Below are 26042 nucleotides of genomic sequence, written 5' to 3'. Positions count from 1 at the left end.
ATAAGGGGATAAGAGGCTCATAAGAGGTATACAGAGGAGCGTCTTCCAACTTGTATGTCTTGGGGTGAGGTTTTGGATAGGTGTTTTGTGGAAAAGGTATTCTCTCCTCAAATTTGGGAAATCTGGCTCAAACTAGAACAGGACCCTTTCCTGTAGGACTTGGAAATATCAGAGGCTAGATGTTATAAATATCTGTGGTTGTGGTGGTGGTGGTGGTGGTTGTTATGAACATCTTTGATCACAGAACTTTTTGGCTGTCTGTGTTGTTCTCAACATCATGATGCTCTGACATCTCTCTGTGCATGGAGGTCTGAAGTCACAGACAGGGAAATGCTGTTCGAGGCTGAATGTTTCTCAAGGGCAGAGACCAGGATTTATTTACCTAGTTGCAGGCACAGTGTTAGCCACCTTGAAGGGCAAATATCTGCTGTTTGGAGAGTCAATGGTGAGGTTCCCCTGTGACCTCCCACCTGCCCCACAGAGATGACGACCCTTCACTGGGGTGGGCGGACAGTTATAGGACTGGAATGAGTCCTTGAGAGCTGACCTGCTCAGAACCTGAAGAGTGAGCAAAGTGATTTTAGGAAGGGCTTCTTCTAATCCCCACTGCCTGGCCCCTGGGCCTGTCTGATCTCAACTTGGGGCCTTATGTCTCCCCCAGGCCCCTAAAATATGCCTCACCCCAGAGGCCTTCCGACCTTTGTCTTCCAGCCTTCCTGACCGTTTCCTTCAGGACTGGCCCTGACCTACGGCCCCAGTCCTGTCCCGCAGGCTTCAGAGCTGTCCTCTGCGCCTCACCACCACCACCCCCAACCTGGGTTGGTGCCCTACTTACTCATGGGGTCCCGAGCAAAGACAGCATCTGATGGGGGTCCAGGCTCTCCGGGGCCAGAGGGAGCCACAGCCGTGACCCGGAACTGATATTGACAGCCCTGCCGCATGTCCACCACGGTCCACTTCCTGCCTGTGAGAAGCCAACCCCACATTAGTCCCACCGTGACAGGACCAGGTGATGGGGACACAGATGGCGCCACCAAGCTCTGGAAAAGACCAAACCTAGGGTGCTAACACCTTCCTCCTCTCCAGGCAGCCAGCTACCGGTGACTTGGTTCTCTCCAAGGTGAAAACAACACTGCTCAAGACGTCAGAGGCCCTAATCCTTGTCTGGTTCTGTCACTAACCTGCTGGTGGTCTTGGACAAGTGCCTTAATCTCTCTGGTTCTCTCTGCTTTACAGAGTTATAAGAGTTGTTATAAATATATATATTTATAAATAAGAATGACTAAATAGGGAAGTTGGAAGAATGCCCTTAGTTCCAAACCCTTTTTCCAGAGATGAGGGAACTGAGGCCCTGAGAGGCCTCTGCTCCTAAGTGGCACAGCCCTGGCTAGAAACCTGGTCTCCTGACAACCCGCCTCGAACCTGGTCTTTCTCCTGCAAACTTGGCTTGGACTTTTCTGAGTTCTTTCCGATCTCAGAAAGCAGTTTCTCGGAAACCGTAGGGAAGTTAATGGGATAGGGGACACTTCTCCCCATCTTATGGATGAGGAAGGTAAGATCTAGAGAAAAGAGCGCATTGCCTGAGGTCCAGGCCCGAAGGAAAGGGGTTAGTGCTAGCAGCTCCATCTCTGGCTCCCATCCTGAGACTTCTGGAACCCTCTCCAGGGTTTCCTAACCTTGGCACTATTGGCATTTGTAGCCAAATAGTTCTTTAGGGGCGTGGCGATGGGGAGAGGGGTGTGGCCCTGTGTATCGTAGGATGTTTAGTGGCATCTCTGGCCTCTACCCCCCACCTTCCCACACTTCAGTTATGACAACCCCAAATTGCCAGAGAATTGCCAAATGCCCGCAGGGGGCGAGACTACCCCAAGTGAGACCCACTGTACTAACGGGATCGGGCGCGATGGTGCCACAGGACCCTGGAGCCCGGAGGTCACGTAGGGAAGCTTTGGGCCAGGATAACTCAGAGCGCCCATTCTGGCCCACTCACCAGGCACGGGCTGCGCATTTACTGCTGTCCAGGTGTTACTCCCCTTCTTGCGCTTCTCGATCAGGTAGCCCAGGATGTGGGCACTGCCGGGGCCCCGAGGTGCCGTCCACGTCAGTGTGATGCCCTGGCTGGAGGCCGACTGGATGGCTGGGATGGAAGGGGGCCCGGGGAGAGCTGGGGGCAGAGAAGGTACAGATCAACCCAGCGGCTGAGGAAAGGTGCCAGCTCACAGTGAGGTCCTGGGGGCCACACTCTGCTCTTTCCTAGGGAGCGTCAGGGGGCTGAGCCAGCCTGCCCTAGGACACTGTTCTGGCTGTGGCCTGGGAGCCTAGAGGCTGCCCTGAGGCCCCTCAGCTTCAAGTTCCCTCCAGATGGAGGGCATCTGCTGGGGAATGGTGCTTGCCCCACCCACGCTCCTGAGAACACGGGCTCTGCTTGTCCACCCCTACTCCCAGAGAGCCAGGGCCGCGAGAAGACCCCATAAATCTTGCTTCCTGATCGCCCGCCAGATCCCCAAGGAAGCTAACGTAAGGAGTCTCCACAGTGCTCTAGAAGGGCCCCAAGACCCCCGGTGTCCCTCAGTGTCTGGGGCGGCCCCGCCTACTCTCTGGGCACAGCGGAGAGCCCGGGAGTGTTAGAGCCCTCTTACCCTCGGGAGCCACCAGCACCTCTGTGGACTCCAGGGCCTCCCCGGGCCCCTCAGAGGTCACAGCCCGCACTCGGAAGGTGTATTTCTTGCCCTGCTCCACGTGGGTATCGGTGAAGGTGGTGCTGTCTGCGGGGGGCTCGCCCACCTTCAGCCAAGTGCTTCTGCCAGCCTGCCGCCTCTCCACCACGTAGTGCTCCAAGGCCCGGCCCCCGTCGTCCTGGGGGGGCCGCCAGTGGAGGCAGACACCAGCCCCCTGGCAGTCCTGTGCCTCCAGGGGACCTTGTGGGGGCTGGGGCTTGTCTGGGGTCCCACCGAGAGGAGCAGGAAGAGAAGGGGGGGTCAAAGGAGCTGGAGGGGAGTGGCGCTAGACTGCCCCCCTCATCAGCGGATAAGCCTGCAGTGGGGTAGAATGTCCAGAGGGCCTTGGGCATTACCTGGAGGTGTCCCCGGTCTCCACCCCCAACACACACACACAGACCCACAGGGGTGACGTGGAACGTGCCACCGTGGCTGCCCCTGCTCCGCGCTAACTTGCTGCCACCACTCAAGGCCGGGTGCGTTAGCTCCCGGGGCCGGGCGCATTCTCCCGGAGAAGCACAACCAGAGGGAGCCCAGCCCTGTATTTATCTAAACTGCTTCTTCCTGACCAGTCTGAGAGGGGGAGAAAGGACAAGGTGGAGAAGGTCTGGATCTTAAACAGCATGCAAATGAGGATCTGAGCCCGGGGACCGCACTCTGGGCCTGCTCCTCCTGGCAGGGAGGTTCCAGAAGCCCAGGACCCTCAGGCCTTGGCTGGGGAGAAGGCTGGGGCTGGCACCTATAACTTGCAGGGTGAGCTCGGCCTGGACGGAGCCTCCCTCGCTCCTCAGCGTCACGCTGTACTGGCCACGGTCCTTCCTGCCAGCGCTAGGGAGGCACAGCCGAGTGAAGCCGTCCCCCAGGGCCACCTGGACCCCCCGGCTGCTGCCGCTGCCCACCAGCTCAGCTCCGTCCTTCTTCCAGGCAGCCTGAACTGGGAGGTGGCTCTGGAAGGGGATCTTCACTGTCACCGGCTTCCCAGCCTTGACCACCAAGGGCTCTCTCAGTTTCTCTGTCACATCTGGAGCGATGACGGGGCGATCTAGAGACACAACGGGGCAAGGGCGTCAAACAGCAGCCTGGGCACCGCGCACCTGGGGGGTGGGGACACAAGGACCCGGAGAAGGAAATGTGACCGAGAGTAAAGACCGCTCCCCAAGAGGACTAACAAGGGGATGAATGGGCTTCATCTGCTGCAGGAGGGACTAGGATTAGACCTCTCTTCCTGACAGAGGGTAAGGAGAGTGTGGGTCGGCTTTTTAAAATCACCTTCTCAGACTGAGGATGAGATTCGTCACTGGCTGCAGACAAGCACACAGTCAGGTGTCTAAAGGGGGAGCATACCACCTGGTGCAAAGGGGCTGCTGAGCAGGGCAGGGCGGAGCCTCACCATGGACACTCAGGGTGGCCTCGCTCCGCTGGTTGCCGGCTACAAAGGTGTACCTCCCAGCCTGGGGCCCCTGCACATGGGCAATGAGGAGCCTGTGCACGAGACCATCTTGCTCAAAAGTTACTCCATCCTGGGCGCTGAGCTGGAAACAAGGGCCACAGAAGAGCCTGTCATCCCCACCCCTGCCCAGCTCCTCCAGGCACCCCCCGGGGTAAGCAGAGGCCCCTCCCACAAACTGGCTGGAAAAGCATGGGGGCAGGCAGTACCTTGACTCCATCTTTAAACCAGGCACTGGGGCCCAGGTCACGGGTGAGGGTACAGGAGAGGACAGCGGCCTCTCCCTGCTGTACTTCCAGGTCAGCCAGGCTCTTGGAGAAGTAGCTCATGGGGCCTGGAGATACACAGAGGGAGTTTGGGGGGGCTAGCCACCCAAGGATTCCCCCTAAGGCCCAGCCTCCCAGACCATGGCCTACACTGTGCCCTGGGAGGCCACCACATCCTGCCAGCTGGGCTCAGCAAAGCCAAACCTTCCATTTCTTCTCAGCAGGACCTAGGCTTGTATGGGAGACCTGGGATGCAAGGTAGATGAGGGGCCCCTTGAGTCACATGGGTGGGAAGTCTGAGGTCTGAGTGGCTCACACAGAGCATTTCAACAGCTCTAGTTCTTTGGACATAGGATGTTAAGACAGAGACCCAGAGACCTCTGGGCCCCACGCAGCCTGGATCCCACCTGCACAAGGAAGAAGAGGCTGCTTCCTAGATGGGAAGAGATCCCTAAAAATGGGGGGAGGGGCGCCAGCAGGGACAAACTCCTGGGGCTGGAGACAGAATTGAGACCGACCCAGTCATTCCAGTTGCCCTTGGCTCTACCCCACTGGAGCCATTCCCCTGAGAAATACTTACCTTGGGCCTCCTTGGAGAAAGTGTCAGTGCCACGCTTGGATCTGGATCTGGTACTCGGGGTGGCATCCCTCCCCTGGCCATAGATGTCTGACCTGCCGTCCTTGTCACCTCTCCTGCTGCCAAGATGACTTGGGGGCTCTTGGCTCCAGTCTTCGTGCAGAGTCACCCCTCCGCTCCCTCTGCTGTCTCCTCCCAGTGGCTGCCCCAAGCCTCTGCCCTCCTCTGCTCCCCTTCTCTTTGCTGTCCCAGCCTCCACCCCTGACTGTCTCAGGGACCTGCTTCTGAGCTGGCCAGGCCTTCTGTCTGACCCACCACACTCTTCTGCTCCCCATCCCTCATATTCCTTTTGGGCACCTGGACCCTGGGCCTTGTCATTCTCAGCCTCCAGGGACCCTCTTTCTCCTCTATGTCCTTTGTCTGGCTGAAAGCCCATGCCCTGGATGCCCCCTGATCTGTCTACAGAGTCTTTTCTGCCAAAGGGCCCATCTAGGCTATTCCAGGCTCCCTGAGGCCCTAAATCCCCAGGTTTTTGGGTGAAGCCATTCTCCCTATAAGTGGAATTCTCTTCCTCCAGGACACCTGAGTCCCCTGGGCCAATAGACCTGCCCCTTCCAGGACCTGACCCTTTGCTATCCAGGAACCATGGGCCTTGACGCCCACCAGCTCCTTCTTGGCCCAGAGCACCCTTCCTGCTCCTGGAGCCATCATGGGTCCCACTGAAAGTGGGATCTTTCTCCTGCAGAGATCTGGAAGCTCTGGAACCTGGGGACTGATTCCCAGCACCTGTGCTACCTTGGCCAAATCCCTGGTCTTCCCTGTCTAGGGCCCCAGTGTGGCTTACACCTTGTCCATCAGCAGAACCTGATGCTGACTTATTCCTTTCCCCAGGCATCCGGTTGCTGTCCAGAACCTGGCCTGTACCCACTGAACTCCTCCATGCAGCTCCCATCCTTCTGCCTTCCACCTGTGAGTCCCCACCTCCCCGAGGTGCAAATCCCCCAAGACCAGCTGCTCTACCCCTGTCTGATGTTCCTGGGCCTGCTTTCCAGAAGTCCTGCTCATGTCCACATTCCAGAGCAGCCACATCTGCCCAGGTCTCACCCTCCATTGCGCCCTGACCATCAGGAAACCCAGAAGCCCCCACACCCCCTGCTTGATCTGCAGACCCACCCTCCCTACTGGGAGGCTCTCTGCCCCCAGGAGACCCTGGGATTCCAGCAGCATCTTGCCACTCTCTGACACCTGATTTTCCCATAGAGCCGACAGCCCCCGGCGCCTCAGGGACCCCTGAGGTTCCAGAGCCCCCGAGACCCTTCCTGGAGTCCTGCCCATCTGAAAGACTCTGTGACCCTCCTTGAATCCCCAACACCCCTGCGCCCGAAGGGTCGTCCCTGCATGCTGCACCATCTGTAGTTGCTGGCATCCCCGTCGTCCTAGAGCCCAGTCCTGGATGTGCCCCTTTCAAATGCCTCATTCCTCTGCCCCTCTCTGAGCCATCTTTGGAGTTTGTGCCACCATCAGCCCCTTCGGACGCTGTCCAGTATCTTGACCCTTGCCCTATGGCTTCTTGGTCTCTGGGTACACCCTCATCCCCCACTCCAGCCGGTGTGCCTGTTACTCTGAAACTCCCTGAACCATCTCTGTAGCCCACCTCACCTTCTGACCCCATTTTTTCAGATACCCCTGAGCTTCCCCTATAATCTGCCTCATTTCCTGACCCCAGTCCCTCAGTACCCCCCAAATCACCCCTATAGCCTGCTTCACCCCCTGACCAGATTCTGCCAGAACTTCCCAAACCGTCCTTATAACCTGCCTCATCCCCTAACCCGATTCTCCCAGAACCCCCCAGACCATCCCTATAATCTGCCTCACCCCCTGATTTGATTCTCCCAGAAACCCCCAAACCATCCTTATAACCGGGCTCATCTCCTGACCCCATTCTCCCAGAACCCCGCAAGCCATCCTCATAGCCTGCCTTACCCCCTGACTCCATTCTCCCAGAACTCCCCAAGCCGTCCCCATAACCTGCTTCACCCTTTGACCGAATTCTTTCAGAATTTCCCAAGCCATCCCCATAGCCTGCCTTACCCCCTGACCCCATTCTCCCAGAACCCTCCAAGCCATCCCCATAGCCTGCCTTACCCCCTGACCCCATTCTCCCAGAACCCTCCAAGCCATCCCCATAGCCTGCCTTACCCCCTGACCCCATTCTCCCAGAACCCTCCAAGCCATCCCCATAGCCTGCCTTACCCCCTGACCCCATTCTCCCAGAACCCTCCAAGCCATCCCCTAAGCCTGCCTTACCCCCTGACCCCATTCTCCCAGAACCCTCCAAGCCATCCCCATAGCCTGCCTTACCCCCTGACCCCATTCTCCCAGAATCCTCCAAGCCATCACCATAGCCTGCCTTACCCCCTGACTCCATTCTCCCAGAACCCTCCAAGCCATCCCCTAAGCCTGCCTTACCCCCTGACCCCATTCTCCCAGAACCCTCCAAGCCATCCCCTAAGCCTGCCTTACCCCCTGACCCCATTCTCCCAGAACCCTCCAAGCCATCCCCATAGCCTGCCTTACCCCCTGACCCCATTCTCCCAGAACCCTCCAAGCCATCCCCTAAGCCTGCCTTACCCCCTGACCCCATTCTCCCAGAACCCTCCAAGCCATCCCCATAGCCTGCCTTACCCCCTGACCCCATTCTCCCAGAATCCTCCAAGCCATCCCCTAAGCCTGCCTTACCCCCTGACCCCATTCTCCCAGAACCCTCCAAGCCATCCCCATAGCCTGCCTTACCCCCTGACCCCATTCTCCCAGAACCCCCCAAGCCATCCCCATAGCCTGCCTTACCCCCTGACCCCATTCTCCCAGAACCCTCCAAGCCATCCCCTAAGCCTGCCTTACCCCCTGACCCCATTCTCCCAGAACCCTCCAAGCCATCCCCATAGCCTGCCTTACCCCCTGACCCCATTCTCCCAGAATCCTCCAAGCCATCCCCATAGCCTGCCTTACCCCCTGACCCCATTCTCCCAGAACCCTCCAAGCCATCCCCATAGCCTGCCTTACCCCCTGACCCCATTCTCCCAGAACCCTCCAAGCCATCCCCATAGCCTGCCTTACCCCCTGACTCCATTCTCCCAGAACCCTCCAAGCCATCCCCATAGCCTGCCTTACCCCCTGACCCCATTCTCCCAGAACCCTCCAAGCCATCCCCATAGCCTGCCTTACCCCCTGACCCCATTCTCCCAGAACCCTCCAAGCCATCCCCATAGCCTGCCTTACCCCCTGACTCCATTCTCCCAGAACCCTCCAAGCCATCCCCTAAGCCTGCCTTACCCCCTGACCCCATTCTCCCAGAATCCTCCAAGCCATCACCATAGCCTGCCTTACCCCCTGACCCCATTCTCCCAGAACCCTCCAAGCCATCCCCATAGCCTGCCTTACCCCCTGACTCCATTCTCCCAGAACCCTCCAAGCCATCCCCTAAGCCTGCCTTACCCCCTGACCCCATTCTCCCAGAACCCTCCAAGCCATCCCCATAGCCTGCCTTACCCCCTGACCCCATTCTCCCAGAACCCTCCAAGCCATCCCCATAGCCTGCCTTACCCCCTGACCCCATTCTCCCAGAACCCTCCAAGCCATCCCCATAGCCTACCTTACCCCCTGACCCCATTCTCCCAGAACCTTCCAAGCCATCCCCATAGCCTGCCTTACCCCCTGACCCCATTCTCCCAGAACCCCCCAAGCCATCCCCATAGCCTGCCTTACCCCCTGACCCCATTCTCCCAGAGTCCTCCAAGCCATCCCCATAGCCTGCCTTACCCCCTGACCCCATTTTCCCAGAACCCTCCAAGCCATCCCCATAGCCTGCCTTACCCCCTGACCCCATTCTCCCAGAACCCCCCAAGCCATCCCCATAGCCTGCCTTACCCCCTGACCCCATTCTTCCAGAACCCTCCAAGCCATCCCCATAGCCTGCCTTACCCCTTGACCCCATTCTTCCAGAACCCCCCAAGCCATCCCCATAGCCTGCCTTACCCCCTGACCCCATTCTTCCAGAACCCCCCAAGCCATCCCCATAGCCTGCCTTACCCCTTGACCCCATTCCCCCAGAATCCTCCAAGCCATCATCATAACCTGACCCGATTCTCCCAGAACCCTCCAAGCCACCCTTATAGCCTGCCCCACCCCCCATCCTCATTCTCCCAGAACCCCCCAAGTCATCCCCATAACCTGCCTCACCCTCTGACCCCATTCTTCCAGAACCCCCCAGACCATCCCTATAACCTATTTCACCCTCTGATCCAATTCTCCCAGAACCCCCCAAACCATCCTTATAACCTTCCCCACCCCCCATTCCCATTCTCCCAGAACCCTCCAAGCCATCCCCATAGCCTGCCTTACCCCCTGACCCCATTCTCCCAGAACCCCCCAAGCCATCCCCATAGCCTGCCTTACCCCTTGACCCCATTCCCCCAGAATCCTCCAAGCCATCATCATAACCTGACCCGATTCTCCCAGAACCCTCCAAGCCACCCTTATAACCTGCCCCACCCCCCATCCTCATTCTCCCAGAACCCCCCAAGTCATCCCCATAACCTGCCTCACCCTCTGACCCCATTCTTCCAGAACCCCCCAGACCATCCCTATAACCTATTTCACCCTCTGATCCAATTCTCCCAGAACCCCCCAAACCATCCTTATAACCTTCCCCACCCCCCATTCCCATTCTCCCAGAACCCTCCAAGCCATCCCCATAACCTGTATCACCCTGTGACCCCATTCTCCCAGAACTCCCCAAACCATCCTTATAACCTGCCTCACCCCCCATCCTCATTCTCCCAGGATCCCTGAAGCCTTCCCCATAACCTGCCTTACCCCCTGACCCCATTTTCCCAGAACCCCCCAGACCATCCCTATAACCTATCTCACCCCCTGACCCCATTCTCCCAGAACCCCCTAAGCCATCCCCATAACCTGCCTCACCCCCTGACCCCAATTTCCCAGAACCCCCCAGACCATCTCTATAACCTATCTCACCCCCTGACCCCATTCTCCCAGAACCCCCTAAGCCATCCCCATAACCTGCCTCACCCCCTGACCCCATTCTCCCAGAACCCCCTAAGCCATCCCCATAACCTGCCTCACCCCCTGACCCCATTTTCCCAGAACCCCCCAGACCATCCCTATAACCTATCTCACCCCCTGACCCAATTCTCCCAGAACCCTCCAAACCATCCTTATGATCTGCCTTACCCACTGAACCCATTCCCTCAGGAGCTCCCAGATCTTTCCTATAGCCCACCTCGTCTATAAGCCCTATTCCCCCAGAGGGCCCAATACTATCCTTATAACCTGCCTCACCCCCTGGCCCGATCCCCCCAGGCCCAAGACCCCCTGACCTTTCTCCATAAGCTGTTCTCCTTCCAATTTGCTGAGGCTCTCGAATTCCTGATCCACCCCCATAACCCGGCACATCACCAGAGCCATAATCCCCCTGGCTCTTGGAACTGGCCCCAGCATGAGGAGCTAGTGCCTCAGGGAACCTGGTATCATCCCAATGACCAGCTCCAGCTCCAGAGGCCCTGGCACCAAGGTCCCTGGTCCTATCCCCATCATTCACTTTGCCTCCTGCCTTCAGATACCCTGGCTCCATGGCTCCTGCTCCCCCAGAGTCATCTTCATGGCCTCCTTCTCCAAAGGCCCCCAGAGACCCCGAGGCTCTGAAGTCCCCATAGTCTCCAGTCTGACCCCAGGGTCTTATTCTTCCAGAGACCCCTGGTTCTGCTTCCGCATGTCCCTCCCCAACAGTCTCCACTGTTGTAGAGGCCCCGTGGCCACCTCTACCTACAGACCTCACTGTCCCAGGACTCCCTAGGCCACCATGAGAATGATGCCTTCCCCCAGGGCCAGTATCCCCTTGGCCTCTGGATGCATCCCTGGCCTCTGGATGTATCCTGGCTTCATCCATGGGCCCTCTTTCAGGGCTACCTGAGCCACTCTTGAGACTAGCAAGTTTCCCAGACCCCCTTATTGCAGGACCAGAACCATCTTTGTTTCCAGACCACATTTCCCCAGGTATCCCTGAGCCATGCATATAACCACCCCCTTCCTCAGACTCTGTTCCCCCGGGTGTCCCAGAGGCAACTCTACAACCAGTGCCATGACCAGATCCCATTTCTCCTGACGTCGCTGAGCCATCACTATAACCAGCCGCATTTTCAAGACCTAGTTCCCTGGCATACCCTAAGCCACCACCATACCTAGATCCTATTCTCCTTGCACCTCCTAAGCCATCCTCATAGCCTGTCTCACCTCTGGGTCTTTGTCCTCTGGAGGCCCCTGACCCATTCCAGAAGTCTGGTTCAGAACCTGTTGTCCCTGGACCTCTTAACCCATCAGGGTCTCCTAGTGTCCTCCCAGACCCCTGAGCACCCAGACTTGGAGACCCAATTAGCCTGTGGCTTCTGGTATCCACCCCCTGACCAGATCTCATCAGTCCAGCCCCTTGGGCACCACCCACACCACCATCCCCTACACTAGACCCCAACATTCCAGGCCCATGGTGAGCCCCAGTTTTGCTGAGGCTGGACCCTGTGTCATCCCAAGGACCTGTGCTCTCAGACTCTATTCTGCCACTACCCTCTGCTCCCCACTGCCCTGCTGTCCAGCTTTGTGAATACTGGAGGCTTCCGGAGTCATGCCCTGCCTCACCCAAGCCCCCTGCTGTCTCCTGGCCCTCCCTTCCCCGGAGTCCCTGTAGGCCCTTTTCCCAGCCCCCAGGACCTCCTGGGCCCCCAGAGCTAGTTTTGTAGCCCTTTCCCCCACCCACAGACTTCCCTGGGCCACGATCATCTGCCTGTAGTGAACCCTCAGTTTTGTCCTCAGGCCCCTTTCGTCCCAGGAGGAATTTTCTGCTACCAGATATTGATGATTCCTGGAAGTTCTTTCCTAGAGATTCCTCTGGCCCCCAGAAACCCCTTGCTTCCCCATTATGAGCATCTCTACCTCCCTGAGAGCCCCAGGACTCAGGGCCTATGCCTGCCTTGGAGCTAGAAGCTCTCTCTCCAGAGTACTCCTGGGCCCCAGGACCACCTGCCCTATGACTGTCTCTGGCTTCCCCCAGGTCAGTCCCACTACCCCACACTGCCCTTGTTGCTCCTTTCTGCCTTTCCCTGCTCCGATCACCCCCTCCCTCCACCTCACCCAGGCTTCCCTCCTGCAAAATCTCCATCATTCCCTCTTCTGACCAAGAGCCCACAGGACCAGACTGGGATCCCCTCAGAGCTGTCTTTCCTCTCCCAGGTCCCAGATGAGCACTGCAGAATTGTTCCTGGCTATGCCTGTCCAGGGGACTCTGATGATCTTCTCTGTATTCCTTTCCTTCCCCACCGCTTCCCAGGCCTCCAACCTGAGAGTGCCTGGACTCAGCCTCCCAGCCTCCTGCTGTCCTACCACATCTGTGCCCATCACTGTCCCTGCCGTGATCTTGCTGTTGACCTTCCATGAGGCCCAAACCTGATTCCAGGCCTTCTCCCTGTGGATAGGGGCTCCCTGGAAGGCTTCTGTCCCAGCCTCCCTCCCTGTGCAGCTGATTTTCCCCAGGGGGAGTGACTGTGTATCCCTCTGCTTCCAGAAAGCCCTTTCTTGCCCGTCCAGGGCCCCAGGCTGAGCCAGCTGCCCCATCACCCTCCATCAAGGAATAGCCATGCCCACCAAGGCCACCTGTCTCCGAGCCAGCTGTGAGCTGTAGCTCAGAAGCAGGCCTGGCCCCATTAAGGGAGCCCTCCAGGGGGCCCTGTTCTCTGGGTTTCCCTCCCTTGCCACCAACGCTCCTGGAATCTTCTGCTTCTGAAGTCTGGGCTCCTTTTGCTTTCAGCTGGTGGTCATCACTTGTGGTCATAAGGCCTTTATCCTTCCCAGCTTTGGTGAGAGGTCAATGGCCCCACAGAGAGACAAAAGAAAAGACCCGTTACATCAGGCCAAGGCACCTGTCTGACCCCAACTGCTTTGACTGACCTTCAGGTTCCCTAGTAGAGAAAAACCTGACCATCTCAGAAGCCAGGGTGTGCCAGCTCACTGATAGATGAATCCTATCACCACCTCCCCCAGCCCTCAAGCCACAGACCATCCCGCTGTTGCCATGTGCTTCATGAGGATTTTTGGAGAAAACACATAACCCCAAACTCATCTCCTTATCAAACTGCCACGAGCAGTTGCATGGTTTTTAAAAGATCTATTTGCCCTACCATCTGCCTTACAAATGCCCAGTTTAGTTTCCTGAGATCACCTCGAGCCCACATCCCTAGGGGGAGTTAAGGGTGTTCTTTGGCCTAACCCAGGGACTTCTCACCCATACTGAACTTGGGCCAAGCGCTGGCCAGGACCCTCAGGCCATCTTGGATCTGCACCCCCAGAGTAATTCCAGAGGCCTCGTGGAGGAGATATAGCTGAGGTCGACCCGGCTGGCAGTGAAGGGCCTACATCACAACAGCTCAGGAATAGATCTCGGGAGCCTTCCTCATTCTCTGACAGGGAAGGAATCCTCAAAAGCAAATGACTGACCAAAGGGAGCCCCTACTCCTGACCTTCTCCATGCCCTCCTCGGCCCTGAGGCTTGCCTTGGTAGAGGCAGGGAAAGACAGAGGTGTGAACCACTCACCTTCAACCACCAGCCAGGCGCTAGAGCTGTGGAACCCAGTGCCTAGCGAGTAGAGGCCCATGTCTGAGAAATGGGCCCCCCTTACCACCAGACGGTGGGTCAGCCCATCAGGAGACACAGACACTTCATATTTGTTGCTGAGTTGGAGTGGCCGGTGCCGGAAATTCCAGGTGGCATTGGGGCAGGGATTGGAGAGAACACACTCGAAGACGGCATCACCCTGCTCTTCACAGTGGGCCTCGGCCAGCGGGACCACCACTTTGGCGGGGATGGCTGTCCGGGAGGTAGGAATGGGGGTGTCAGCTTGGCAACATGACGCAGTGTGACCTGACACGGTGGGGCTGCTTGGTCAGAAGCCCAGGTTCAGACCAGCTCAGCCACAAACCCCTTGTGTCATCTTGGGCAGGTCACCTCCTTACCCCAGGTGACAGTCCCCCCCCCCTATAAAATGAGGGATTATAATTAGGTTATGAATAGTAAGACTGTTTTCAGCTTTGGAATTCTATAATCCTAAATCCAGAAATTGTATCTCGGGGTAAGATGGGTACGTGAAGAAAACCTATATGCTGACTGCCGGTGCTTTATATATGTTATCTTATGAATTCTTGTGACCACTTCCAAGGTAGGTATTATTATTTCCTTTTTATAGGAAAGGAAACAGAGGCTTCAGAAGTTCAACGATTTGCCCCAGTTTTACCCAACCAAGAGGCAACCCGGTCAGAATTCACACCCAGGTCTGGCTGATTCCAAAGCCCCTGCCCCTCTCCCCTATACCAGGCGTATGCCCAGGCATACCAGAGATCTCATGCCCTCTTTTTTCTCAACCTTGATTTAGAACCATGTTCTTTACACTCTATCTGCCCAAAGCTTTCTTCTCCAGTCTCTCCTCCTCCCAGGAAGCCTCTGGAGCTGTCAAGTGCTTCGGTGGAGGGGGGCGGGGGTGGTGATGGTGGAGATTGCATACACAGCTACTTGTGGGATGGGGCAGAGTTTGATGAGGGAGGAAGGGACAGTTCCCAGGTGAGGTGTAGGCACTAGAGGCAGGGAAGGAAGAGGTCTGTACGGGGCACAAGTGTGCCTAACTTGGGTAGAGCTTCTTGCTGGGGGGGTCTGGGAAGTGAGAGTCTGCATCAGAAAGGAGTGATGAGGAGGAGTGGTGTTAATTTGGACCTAATCTGGAAATAATTGGTTGCTGCAGAAGGTCTGTGAGCAGGGGTATGGCATGGATGTTGTATGTCTGTGGCTGGAACTCAGCACCAAGAGAACATAGACCTTGGACCAAGACTTTTGGAAAGCAGAGATCACTTCAATTTAACATCTGGGTGTATCTTCCTCTTCTGAACAGTCTTTGCAAGGCAGGGGTAGGGGGCACATCACATTTCTCTTCCCCCCAACCATGGCATGAGCCCCCCTCCTTACGGGTCTCCCCCATTCGAACTTCTGAGGGGAAGAGCACCCACCGCCAGCATCCAGTTCTGTGGAGAAGACTTCCACATCCTCCACCTTGACCTGGTAAATGCCAGCATCCTCAGGATGCAGGTCCCGGATCTGGAAGTGGTAGCGTTTCCCCAGCTGCCGCAGACAGTGCTTGAAATGGTTGTCGAAGCCGTAGGGGATCATCTCACCATCCTGAGGCAGAGAAAGGAAGAGGAGGGTTCAGGGCCTCAGCGGGTCCCCAGGACCTCCTGCCCCAACCCCACTCTGACAGCTTTCTCCCACTGGCCCAGGCACCAGACAACATATTGTTGGAACCACACGGGGGATGGGAGGGGGACAGGGGCAGGGGGTGGAGAGCAGGGCTCAGAGGCCTTGAGAACAGGGAATGCAAGGTGAAGGGGAATAAATGTCCTAGGAGTGTCCTTGACTCTCACCATGGAGTAAATAATCTGTAAGTGTTACCCAAGAGGCACCTGAGAGTGGGAGATCTCAGCTGAGATTGAGTAGAGCAACTACCAAGCAGCCTGAGGGGGTTAGCAGGGGGCAGGGAGGCACCACCAGGAGCCCGGGGCGGGGGGGGGGGGGGGGGGGGGGGGATGCAGCACATTCATTCCCAGAGGGGTGCGAGAGAGTTCTATCAGATACCCTCAGGGCTCTACAAAACCTAGTACTCTATACCCACGCCCACTTTAGCTAAAGCCTGGATAGATTTGCTATGTGCCAGATACTAATAATAGCTCATCTTCGGTTGTCTACTGTGTGCCAGGCACTGTTTTAGGTACTTGGGGCGCATCAGTGAATACAACAAAGATTCCTGCCCCAGGGAGCTAAAATTCTACGAGGGACACAGACAAACAACCAATATCATAAGCAGGCAATATAACGTATATTAGAAAGAGATAGAACTAGGGAAAAAAAGAAAAGAGAGAGGAGGGTACAGATTCAGGAAGGCAGGATGGGGTTGGGGGGGCACAGCAGTGTCACACAAGGTGGCCAGGGGAAGCCCAGCTGCGGGGAAGACCATGGACGTGACAGGCAGCAGGACCAGTTGGAGCAGGGACACCGAGGCGAGCCCAGGGGAGGGGGGAGGGGGCAGGAGGAGAACAGAGCTAAGAGAAGGGGTAAATCATATATAATCTCATTCATCTTTTAATCGTGCCATGAGATAGGTCCTACATGACCCTCACTTTACATGTGAGGACCCCGAGGCACAGGGACGGTAAGCATCTTGCCCGGGGTCCCACAGCCAGTAAGTGGTGGAGCCACGATGAGTCTGACCATAGAACTAGAATTGCTGTGCTCTGTTTCCTCCCCCAACACACACCTCTGCCCCAGTTCCCACTTTGTTGACAGGCGGTTACTATTGGAGCCCATGCAAGGATGTGTCAGATCTCTGGAGAGAGAGCTAGATGGATGGGGGTGCAGAATTGGATGGGGGACTTCTCAGAATCCTGTTTTAACCCCCGCCTCCGCCTGTCCCCGTGCCCTGGCTGGAGAACCTGGCTGCGTAACGAGAGGTAAGAGCACTCTGAGAACTGTCCACAGCGAAGTTTGACCTCACCCGAACCAGGAATTCCATACGATGCAGGACTCACCATCTGTGGACCTGAATTGCTCCCAGAGGAGAACCCGTGGGCCCCTATTTCCTCCCCGCCCAGGACCTGCAGCATCCCTGCCAGATCCCTCCCCCTTCAATGGCTCCTTCGGCCTCACCTTATACAGGTAAATCTTGCTCCCAGAATACTTGAGGTCCAGCTCCAGGTCAAACGTTGCGACCCCCTCCTTGCTGACCTTGATGTGTCTCAGGTTGGAGATGGTGTTGACATACTAGGGAAGACAAACCCGCCGGGGGAGCTGTCTGAGCTCTCTAATCAGGGCACTCCAAACCCGCAGACCCCAGCCCCCCACGGCCCCACTGGAGCATGCATTTGCCCATTTTACAGGTGGGAAGAAATTTTCCAAGGGCATCAGGTCAGCAAGGAAAGCGAGAAAGGACCCCAGGTGTCCAAGTGCTCTGAGAACCTGGGGGGGCTTTTCTGTTCATCTGTTATTCCGTCCAATAAAAATTTAGTTGAGCTCCCACTGTGTGCAAAGCCCTGTGATAAGGTCAGTGAGAAAGCTTGGAGGACAGAAACTGAGTCCCAGGATGTTTGATGAACCACCTTCAAAAATGATAAAATACTATTTTCAGGATGACGGAAACTAGTTGTTTTGCATTTCCAGAAGACAAAATCAGACTGATGCTATAGTTAGGTTAAATCCAGGGCAGAAGTTCCTGCAGTTTATAGGACACTGTGGAATTCCCTCCACTGGAAGCTTTTAGAAATAAGACAGGTATCCAAGGTCTGGGGAGGCTGACAGCTGACCGGAAGCCCTTGCAGCACCGGGCTGGGTGCCTTAAGGACCTTCCCTCGTTCATCCTCTCACTAAGCCTAAGAGGCAGGTATGTCTAGAACACCCATTTTACAAATAAGGAAACCAAGACACGGAGGCCCTAACTTTCCCAAAGCCCCAGATTTTAGTAAGTATCAGAGCCAGATTTTAAAGCCAAGTCGTGGACTTTGAGGCCTGGGTCCTTGGCCCGACACCGGGGTTTGGCGGGGACGGTGCGGACGAGGGCGGGTCCTCCACCAAGCCCAGCTCCAGGAGGGGGCGCCCGCGAGGCACCGGGCTGCGGCCCAGGAGAGGGTACCTGGGCCATCTTGTCCTCGTGTTCCTTGCGCATCTCCCGCAGCTTGCGCAGCATGCCGCGGTAGTCCACGATGCCGTACTTCAGGCAGATGCGCTCGTAGTCCTTGCGGTCGGCCGTCATCAGCAGCTGCCACACCTGCTCCAGGTCCGGCTTTTTCTTGGTGGGAGGTGGGGCCCTGGGGAGCAGGGTGGGCGGGTCAGAGGCCAGAGGAGCCCTGGGGGAGCCCCAGGAGCTGGTCTCCCGGGCCTGCCCCCCCACCCCTGCCCCCGCGAGGGGCCCGTGGGGAGCTGCCCTCTCTGCCCTGGAAGAAAGGGACAGGGAAGCTGGGCTCTGGGACTGACCACTGTCAGGACACGATGGACCCAGAGATGGGTGCGTCCGCCTTCTCCCCACAGTGCAAACTTGCTCGCAGGAGAAACACCACTCCTAACAACTTTTTTTTTGTGTATTTCTGAGAAAGATGCGCAGGGCGGGGGAAAGGGGGAGAGTGCAGATTATTCTGTTACTTTAACACTTCTTTAAAAATATCATTGTTCTAGCGGAGCATCCCATTTTACAAAGGAGTAAATCAGGACCCAGACAGGAGAGATGATTAAGGACATAGAGCTTAAAGGCGGCGGAGCTCCCAGGTCAGTCCTCCACCTCCTCTCATTGGCCACCTGCGGTCTAGCTTCTTAGCCGGTGGAGTGGAGAGCTGAGCCTGGCTTGCCCATGGAAGTAGCAGGGAGCCTTCACCCCTGCCCCTGGACGGGCCCAGACCCACCTCTTTTTCAGGAGATTTCGGTAGTCCATCAACTCCTTCCTGAGGTCTAGAAAAGGAGCAGGAATGAGGCCCCAAGCCCAGGATGGGATGCCCAGGGGCTGACACGGGGCTATTCCGTAGCGATGGGGGTAGGGTGGGGTGGGCAGTCTGAGGACCTGTGGTCCATGGCTGACAGCCAAGCTTTTGAACAGGCTCTCCTGGGGACTGGTTATGCTCCATAAGGTAAGGGTTTGGCCAGGTAGGGAGCACCAGACAAGGAGTAGCCCATTCCCCCAATCCCAAGGAGATTTCTGGCCACCCTTCCACCTACCCTCCTGGGGTTCCTTGTGCCTCTTCCGATTCTTCCGAAAGCCAACTGGACCATCAGGAGGAGAGGAGGGAGTTAATGTGGACAGATGGGGAGAGAAACAAGACACATTGGTGGTCTTCCTGAGAGCCAGCTGAGTGCCAGGGCCCTGCCCTCTCCACTGACCTCCAAGTCACAGCAAGGGCTCAGCAAGAGGGCTCAATAGGGCGGATGGTCTGTCTGTCATAAGCTTTGGTACCCCAGAGCCTTAGCATGATGGAGGTGGAACTCACCTGATTATCATCGCATGCAGGGGAGGCCCACTGACATGGCTGCAGGGACAGGGAGGTGGCAGAAGTGAGTGAGGTGACCGTGGGTGACGGCACACTGAACTGTCTCTGGAGGGGCTCTTCCGGCACCTGGGAGCTGCCGTTTCGGGGTATAGGCCAGTGTTGCCAAAGAAGTCAGACACTGCCGTTTGGCTGACCCTGCAGCCATTCCCAATCCTCGTCCTCATCACCTATCCACTCCCACTAGTAGGAAGGAGGCCGGAAAAGCTAAATACTGGCTTCCCTTGCAACTAGGAGTGGCCGTGTGAGTGACACGGTTCTGGCCAATGAGATATAAACAGAAGTCTCCAAGGACTTTCTGAGAATGCTTTGGCTTTCTTGATAAGAGGGCCAGATGTACCCGGTGCCTCTGTCTGTGGATTCAGCGTGGGTCTGCAGCAGTTGTCTTATGACTCTGAGGAGATAAACCAGCCTCTTCGGGTAGCAGAGCAGTGAGACAGGAAGAGTCCGGCTGTCCCGTGACAGCCCTGAGCTGTGGTTTGATCCCTGGACTTTGACCTCAGGACTTCTTATCATGTGACATGCTCAAGTGTCTATTTCTTGGGCTATTCGTAGTAGGGTTTTCTGTTACTTGTATACAGTATAGCCAATTGAAAGACTATATCTGCTTTCTCAAGAGACATGTACCTTCTCGTTATTACCTGTGGACAAGTAACTTAAAATTTGGAAACATTGTGCAAGCCAAAGCAAGCAAACCGACCCCACATATCTGACTGTCACCTCTGACATAAGCCTGTACAAAGGATCCTTTGTACAGTGGAGAACTGAGGCCCAGAGAAGAAAATGAAGCCCATTGAAGGAGTGAGCAGAAGGTTCAGGACCAGACACCAACCTCCAGCTCCTGCCCACATTCCAAGGGTTTAAGAGAATATCATCCAGAGCCTCTGCCATGGGGCATCTGCTGAGCGTGCGCCTTTTAAACCAGATGCAGAGTTAGCGCAGAAGTGGGTAAAGCCAAGGGCTCTGGCACCAGATGGGGCAGCAGCCTTGGTGTCCCTCTCTCCTTTTACCCCACCAGCTGCACAGCCTCTGAGGTCTCTGAGGGGAAAAGCAGGGCCGACATCCAAGCACTGACGAGACAGGAAGAGGGGGAGGGGGACGGGCCCACCTTCGATGACCATGAGCCTAGTGGAGCACGTGGCTTCTCCGTACATGTTCACTGCTGTGCACCGGTACACGTCTGTGTCCTCACCCGTCAGCTTGTTGATCTGCAGAGAGGCCAAGGCCAGGGGAACGGGGCTAGCACCTCCCTTTCCTCCACTTACTGGACATGGCTATAGGTGTATAAAGGTGAACCAGACACAGCCCTTTCCTTGCGGAGCCCCCAGCCTTCATCAAGAAAGTCAGACCCCAATTCAAAGAGCTGGATCATGACAGAGAGCAGATGTACCAGCTCTCTGCCATCAGAGGCAACGTGGCATAGCAGAAAAAGCTCGCGTGGTTTTTTTCGGATCGGATGGATCTGGGACTGAATATCATCTCTGTCATATGTTATGGGCTACGGCACCTTGGGTATATTACTTCACCTCTTTGAACCTTTGTTTCTTAGAAGGTGAGGATAACATCTCAAAAAGTAGTGAATGGTCAGGATTGAGTTATATAATCTATGTCAAATGTGTAGCCCAAGGCCCAGCGCATAGTAGGTGTTCCATGACTGGTAGCTGTAATTATTACCCATATTGGCCGGCATTGACAGAGCGCTCCCTGGAGGCCAGGACTGAATAGACACTTTACATCAACCTTTTGTATTCATAACAACACCGTAAAGTAAGTACCGTTATCACCCCCATGTTACAGGAGAGGAAACAGAGGTACAAAAACAGAGAAGTAAGTAACTTTCCAAGGCCAAGGTGGTGGGCCTGGGATCGGAAGCCAGGCTGTCACACTCCAGAGCTGGAATTCTTAAGCTCCAGCCTCCGCCACCTGCCAGGGTATCAGCAGAGGTACCCGCAAGGCAGCCAGATCCACATCTGGCTCAGGCGACCTGGAGCCACAGGATGGAGCTGATTGGACTCATCCCCAACTGGGACCATCTCCTACTCCTCTGGGGATTGGAGGCCACCAGGGAGACCTTCGAGGGGACAGGAAGAAATGAGTAGACCTGGGTCAGGGGGAGAACTCAGATCTTACCTGTAGCACGTGCTCCTTGCTGCCAGGGGCAGAGGAGATCTCGTACTTGCTGGAGTTACTGAGGTTACCTTTGGTGCACTGCCAATGCACTTTGGGTCTGGGCTCCCCACAGACCACGGCCCGAAAGATGGCATTTTTCCCTGGGGCAGGAAAAGTGGTCAAAAGATTGGCAGGTTAGCGGAGGGGTGACAGTGTACTTTATTGAGATTTTCATTTATGTTACTTTCACTGCTTTAGGCATTTCAACTGCCCAATCCAAAAAGGGTGTCAGGCCTTGGTGCCCTTGACTCCAAGGCTCTTATGATGCCAGGCGGAGAGCAGGAATTTCCAGACAATGCCTGCTTGGCTTCTGTATCACAGAGTGTGGCTAGACTGTCCATGTGGAAGGGGAAGCAAGCAGGCTTGGGGTGGAAGGGGGTATTTCTTTGCAAGTGGGTAAGGAAAGGAGTCTGAAGGATTCTCCCAAGACTGGGAAGGGGATGAGTCTTTTGTAGGTTCCATGTCCACTCTCGAGGTGGGATGGTCCCGAGACACAGGGTTCCAGCCTCAGAAAAGCGCCCGAGCTCCATGTTTGGCCTGGAAGGCTGGGCACTGCGTACCCTCAAGGAATGCCTTGGGCTCCTGCCAGGAACATCTCAGTAGAGATCAGTGAGGAGTGAAGATCCAAGGGCCCTCCCCAGTGATGAAAGACAATTTCTCATGACTTTGTTGAGTGGTGACTTAAAGTCAGATTTAGAAAAATAAAGTGCCATTCTTTTTCTTATACCGGAATGTTGTAAACTCAAGGTATTGCAGGAAGCTGTGTTGGGAGAAGAACACCAATTCTCATCCCTTCCCCCTAAAGCCTTTGCTGCCATCACTTTCCTGGGCACTTTTCTCACACGGCTCAAATTAACTTATTTTATTTTATTTTATTTTATTTTATTTTATTTTATTTTATTAAGAGAGAGAGTGCAAGCGGGAGACGGGCAGGAGAGAGGGAGAGAGAGAATCCCAAGCAGGCTCTGTGCTTGGCTCAGAGCCCAACGCAGGGCTTGATTTCACCACCATATCACAACCTGAGCTGAAGTCAAGAGCCGGGCGCTAACCAACTGAACCACCCAGGAGCCCCTTAACTCCTTTTTATAGTGTCTACAGTGGCTGCTCAGAGGCAGGGAGAGGGGAGGGCGCTAAGAAACACCACCACCGTTCCTGCTCCACGGTTAGCATCCCCCAATCTTATTCCCAAATATTTCTTGTTTCAGCATACCGTAGTATGTCTTCACTCCCTTTCTTCGTTCGGCTCCCCAGGTCCCTTGCCCTTCGGGGGACCCAGGCAGGCAGGCACCGCACAAGTATAAGGAAACACGGCATGGCCTGGTGCTGGACTTGGGGGCTGGGAAGCAGGCTGGGAAGGACAGCGCCCAAGCCCCCTCCACTGCACACACCCTCAGCAGCTCCCCTCCCAGGTCTCACCTTCCTGCAGCGCCATGGGGACGGGCTTCTGCTGGAAGTCTGGGGTGCTGAAGCCTTCGGGGATCTCCTCCACCAGCTGCCGGATGCTCACCCCATGAAGGCGGGATTTCTTGAGGGGCTTCCCTGGGAAAGGTGGGGGAAAGGGAGATGAGCCCTTCCTACTCTTCCTCGTGGGTGGCCCTTCGACACAATGGAGCACCGACCCAGGCACCCAAGGACCATGAACCCCTCCTCACTATCCTACCAGGGGGCAGGACTATCTCCCAGAGCTCCTGCCTGTGAGCAGGGCGTTTGAATTTTCTAGTGGAATCTGACAGTCCTCCAGCAGTGTGAATGGAGCCCCTGGGAAGCGGGCAGGGAGCACCCAGGGAAGACCCTGGGAGCGTCATGGGGGTAAAGCTGGAGAAGGGAGAATGTGAAGGGGTTCCCCCTGGGGGGCTTTATTCAGGAAAACAGTTAAAACCCAAAGCCGAGACTAAAAAGAGCCAAGAGACAGGTGAAGTCCCAAAGACCTCTGAGCCCTATCCTTCCCTCCTCTCCACCCAGTGAGAAGCCCAGATGAGGGGCAGGGCAAGGGAGGGGAGGTCAGCTTTTCTCTCACCTGCCATAGTTTGGGTGCCTCTTTGGTTACCGAGGGTGGCAGCTGATCTCCTGAGAACAGAAGACAGAATTGTTTATGAGAGGTGCAGGCTGGTCTTACCCCATCTCTCCCACACCATCGGGGCATCAGTCGCTGTCTGGCATGGGAGCTGGGTAGAGTTGTTGTCCCTGAGAGCTTCTCTAACCCCACCTAATGACACCGATTTGTGTCCTGCAATTCCCTGCCCAGAGACAGGGAGAGGGCAGGTTGGTGCTTGGTTGTACCTTTCGCAGGTAATGGAGACCACAGGGCTGAGCCTGTAACTGGTGAGCTTGTAACAGCCTGAGCTGGTGGCTTGGCCTTTGAGTGCATCCCCAGGCCTGATGGCCACTCAGAGGGTGAGACATAACCTGCCCGAAGCTCAGGGAAAACAAATTCCTGGCGTTTGAGATTCCTTTAGCTATTTAGTGGACGGCCCCCTCTTGATTTTGGAATGTCAGTTTTCCAGGGATATTCTCTGGGACTCCTGGCTCCTCCCCTAACTCTGAGATTTTCTAGCAGGACCCAGCAGCCTTCTGCCTCCCACCCTCAACCAATCTGGAATCCTACTGATGACCAGATCTGCAGGGGGGAATCCCTTAGTTGTCTGTTCTTCAGCTCTTTTTGACCCAGGCTGACAGGATCCTCATAAATCCATCTGGCCCCCCTCTGAAGCCAGTGAGTTATAGTGTCAGGTGACCAAAATGTTCTCCAGCCTTTCGCAACCACCGTTACCACTATCTCCCCCTGATTTCTTCACAATTGCCCCCTTCCATTATGGCTGATGGGGAGTGCCACCCAGGAGAGAGAGGGGGCTTGGTCCTGGGCTGGGATGAGAGCCTTGATGAGAGCCATGAATTGAAGGGCAGTGGGGGGGGGGGGGATGTCTTGAAAGAATTCTCCAGCAGTTCCACCCCTGGTGCACTTGGCCCGTGGCCAAGGGGTTCCATTTTGAAGATGCCGTTCCCTTCCCAAAGAGCCTTGTGTTCAGGATAGAATCACACATGACAGAGCAAATTCTTCCCTCCAACTGACACTTCCATTTCACAACTGTCCACTTCTGGCCTCAAGGTGTCCCCTCTACAGCCCAGCGGCTGCCCCCCAGCGCGCTGGAATGCCATGGCGCGCCAACTGCGTTCTGGAGCGGTCACAGGGCCACAGCCGCTGCGCAGCAGGGAGTCATGAGGGAGGGCGAGGGATGATGGAGGGCAGCTGCCAATGGAGGAGGACGCAGCCGATCATGTGTGGCAGGAGCTGCAGGGGCCTGTGTCCCACCCGTTCCCCAGTCCCATGCCCTGGCACCTGTCTACGACCCCCACCCTGGAGTAGTCAGCGTTCAACAGGGACACCTTCGTTGTCATCTTCATTTTCATCACCCCCCGCCCCCATCACTCTCACCACCAGCTCTCAGTCCCTTACTCCGCTGTTTGTCACACATGAAGTGTAATGCTAACCGCTTCTCTCCCTCTGGCCTCCTGCCTTCAGGTCCCAGCTGAGAAGGGAGAGAGAATCAGAACCCCTACAGGAACTTAAGGGTCCGAGATTTGGCCACCTTGCCTTCTGCACCCCCATTCTCTCCAGAAAGCCAGATTTGGGACAAGGTTAGTGATAAACGGGCAAGAGATCTGCTTGGTTGGAGACTAGAGGGATATGGTCTCAATCAGAGGGGAGGGGGAAGGAAATGAATTCTCTTCCCATGAATTCTCTTTGCCCTTTTGAGAAGAAATCCCAATTTTTCTCAGCACCAAAGAGCAGCCGTGTCATGCCCAGCCCATCATGACTCTCAGCCCTGGAGCCCAGGGCAGTGTCTCCTGGTCTGTCCCGGAACAATAGCCCTCAACACTGCTCGCCCCTGCCCCTACCTGCCGTCATCTTGCGTCTCTAGGTAGCTGCTGCCTCTACCTTCCAAACTGGTAGAATTGAGGCAGGAAGAGTCAAATGGGGTTTGTCTCAACTGCTTTGACCATGTTATTAATCAAGATGTAACAAGCCCCAGACCTGAAGCCCTTATTCTAGACAGCTAGTCAGATTTTTAACCTGATCATCATTTCACACTGTAAGCCAAACAGTGCCTGGAAAATCAGAGCCAGGACAAAACTGCTCAGACAGGACTCACTGAGATTCTCTCTTCCAAATATCCTGGAGTCCTCTAGAAGGGATTGTACAGGCACCCCAGGGTGGAATCAGCCAGCCAGCAAACGTGCCCCAGGCTGATCCCATGCCCACTGCCTGCCCCTTCCTGAGTAGAAAAGTTAGAGGGCATTCCAGCATCCCCATCTCTGCCCTGCTCTGCCATGGGTGGGCATCCAGGTACCCACTTACCTGGGCGCACCGCCGACCTCCAGCCTCCTGTCTGCTCCCTCCTCCCTGTTTCCAGCTGCTGCACACTGCTAAAGGCTCTGAATGGACTGCTGGTGGACAGACAGTGCCGGGAGCAGATGTAGGTCACTGCGGACGCCCCAGGCTCTCTCTGCCCCTCCCACTCACCCCGCCTCCCTCCTCCAGCTCCAGCTCAGGCTTGGCAGGGCAGCCCCCCTCCCCCAGGGTTAATGCCCTAGGCTCTGAGGAGGTCAGAGATGGAAGGGTCCTGTGACATCAGCTCATCCACCTCCTCGGTTTGCAGACCTGTAAGCTCTTAACCAGA

The 26042-nt window shown here is 56.1% G+C and overlaps 1 protein-coding gene across 1 annotated transcript in view; it reads right to left on the bottom strand.

Annotated features, from left to right (window-relative positions):
* IGFN1 (immunoglobulin like and fibronectin type III domain containing 1) overlaps window positions 1–25830 on the bottom strand; it is a 33907-nt gene extending 8077 nt beyond the window's left edge. The window contains exons 1-19 of the mRNA XM_081791906.1: window positions 25721–25830; window positions 23381–23430; window positions 22780–22902; window positions 21325–21464; window positions 20303–20402; window positions 18869–18913; window positions 18559–18604; window positions 17796–17970; window positions 16817–16930; window positions 15127–15295; window positions 13667–13939; window positions 12878–12927; window positions 5011–5128; window positions 4374–4498; window positions 4108–4249; window positions 3457–3759; window positions 2640–2939; window positions 1991–2164; window positions 836–964 (exon numbers count right to left, since the gene is read on the bottom strand). Coding sequence (XP_081648032.1) covers window positions 836–964; window positions 1991–2164; window positions 2640–2939; window positions 3457–3759; window positions 4108–4249; window positions 4374–4498; window positions 5011–5128; window positions 12878–12927; window positions 13667–13939; window positions 15127–15295; window positions 16817–16930; window positions 17796–17970; window positions 18559–18604; window positions 18869–18913; window positions 20303–20402; window positions 21325–21464; window positions 22780–22902; window positions 23381–23387 — 2533 coding nt within the window. The 5' untranslated portion in view covers window positions 23388–23430; window positions 25721–25830. The remainder of the gene's footprint in view (window positions 1–835; window positions 965–1990; window positions 2165–2639; window positions 2940–3456; window positions 3760–4107; window positions 4250–4373; window positions 4499–5010; window positions 5129–12877; window positions 12928–13666; window positions 13940–15126; window positions 15296–16816; window positions 16931–17795; window positions 17971–18558; window positions 18605–18868; window positions 18914–20302; window positions 20403–21324; window positions 21465–22779; window positions 22903–23380; window positions 23431–25720) is intronic.
* Between the last annotated feature and the right edge of the window lie 212 nt (window positions 25831–26042).

The sequence above is a fragment of the Panthera onca genome, chromosome F1 (assembly GCF_046562875.1).
Source record: "Panthera onca isolate mPanOnc1 chromosome F1, mPanOnc1 haplotype 2, whole genome shotgun sequence".
In the NCBI taxonomy this organism is placed as follows: Eukaryota; Metazoa; Chordata; class Mammalia; order Carnivora; family Felidae; genus Panthera; species Panthera onca.
This window is presented reverse-complemented; position numbering and strand designations above follow the sequence as displayed.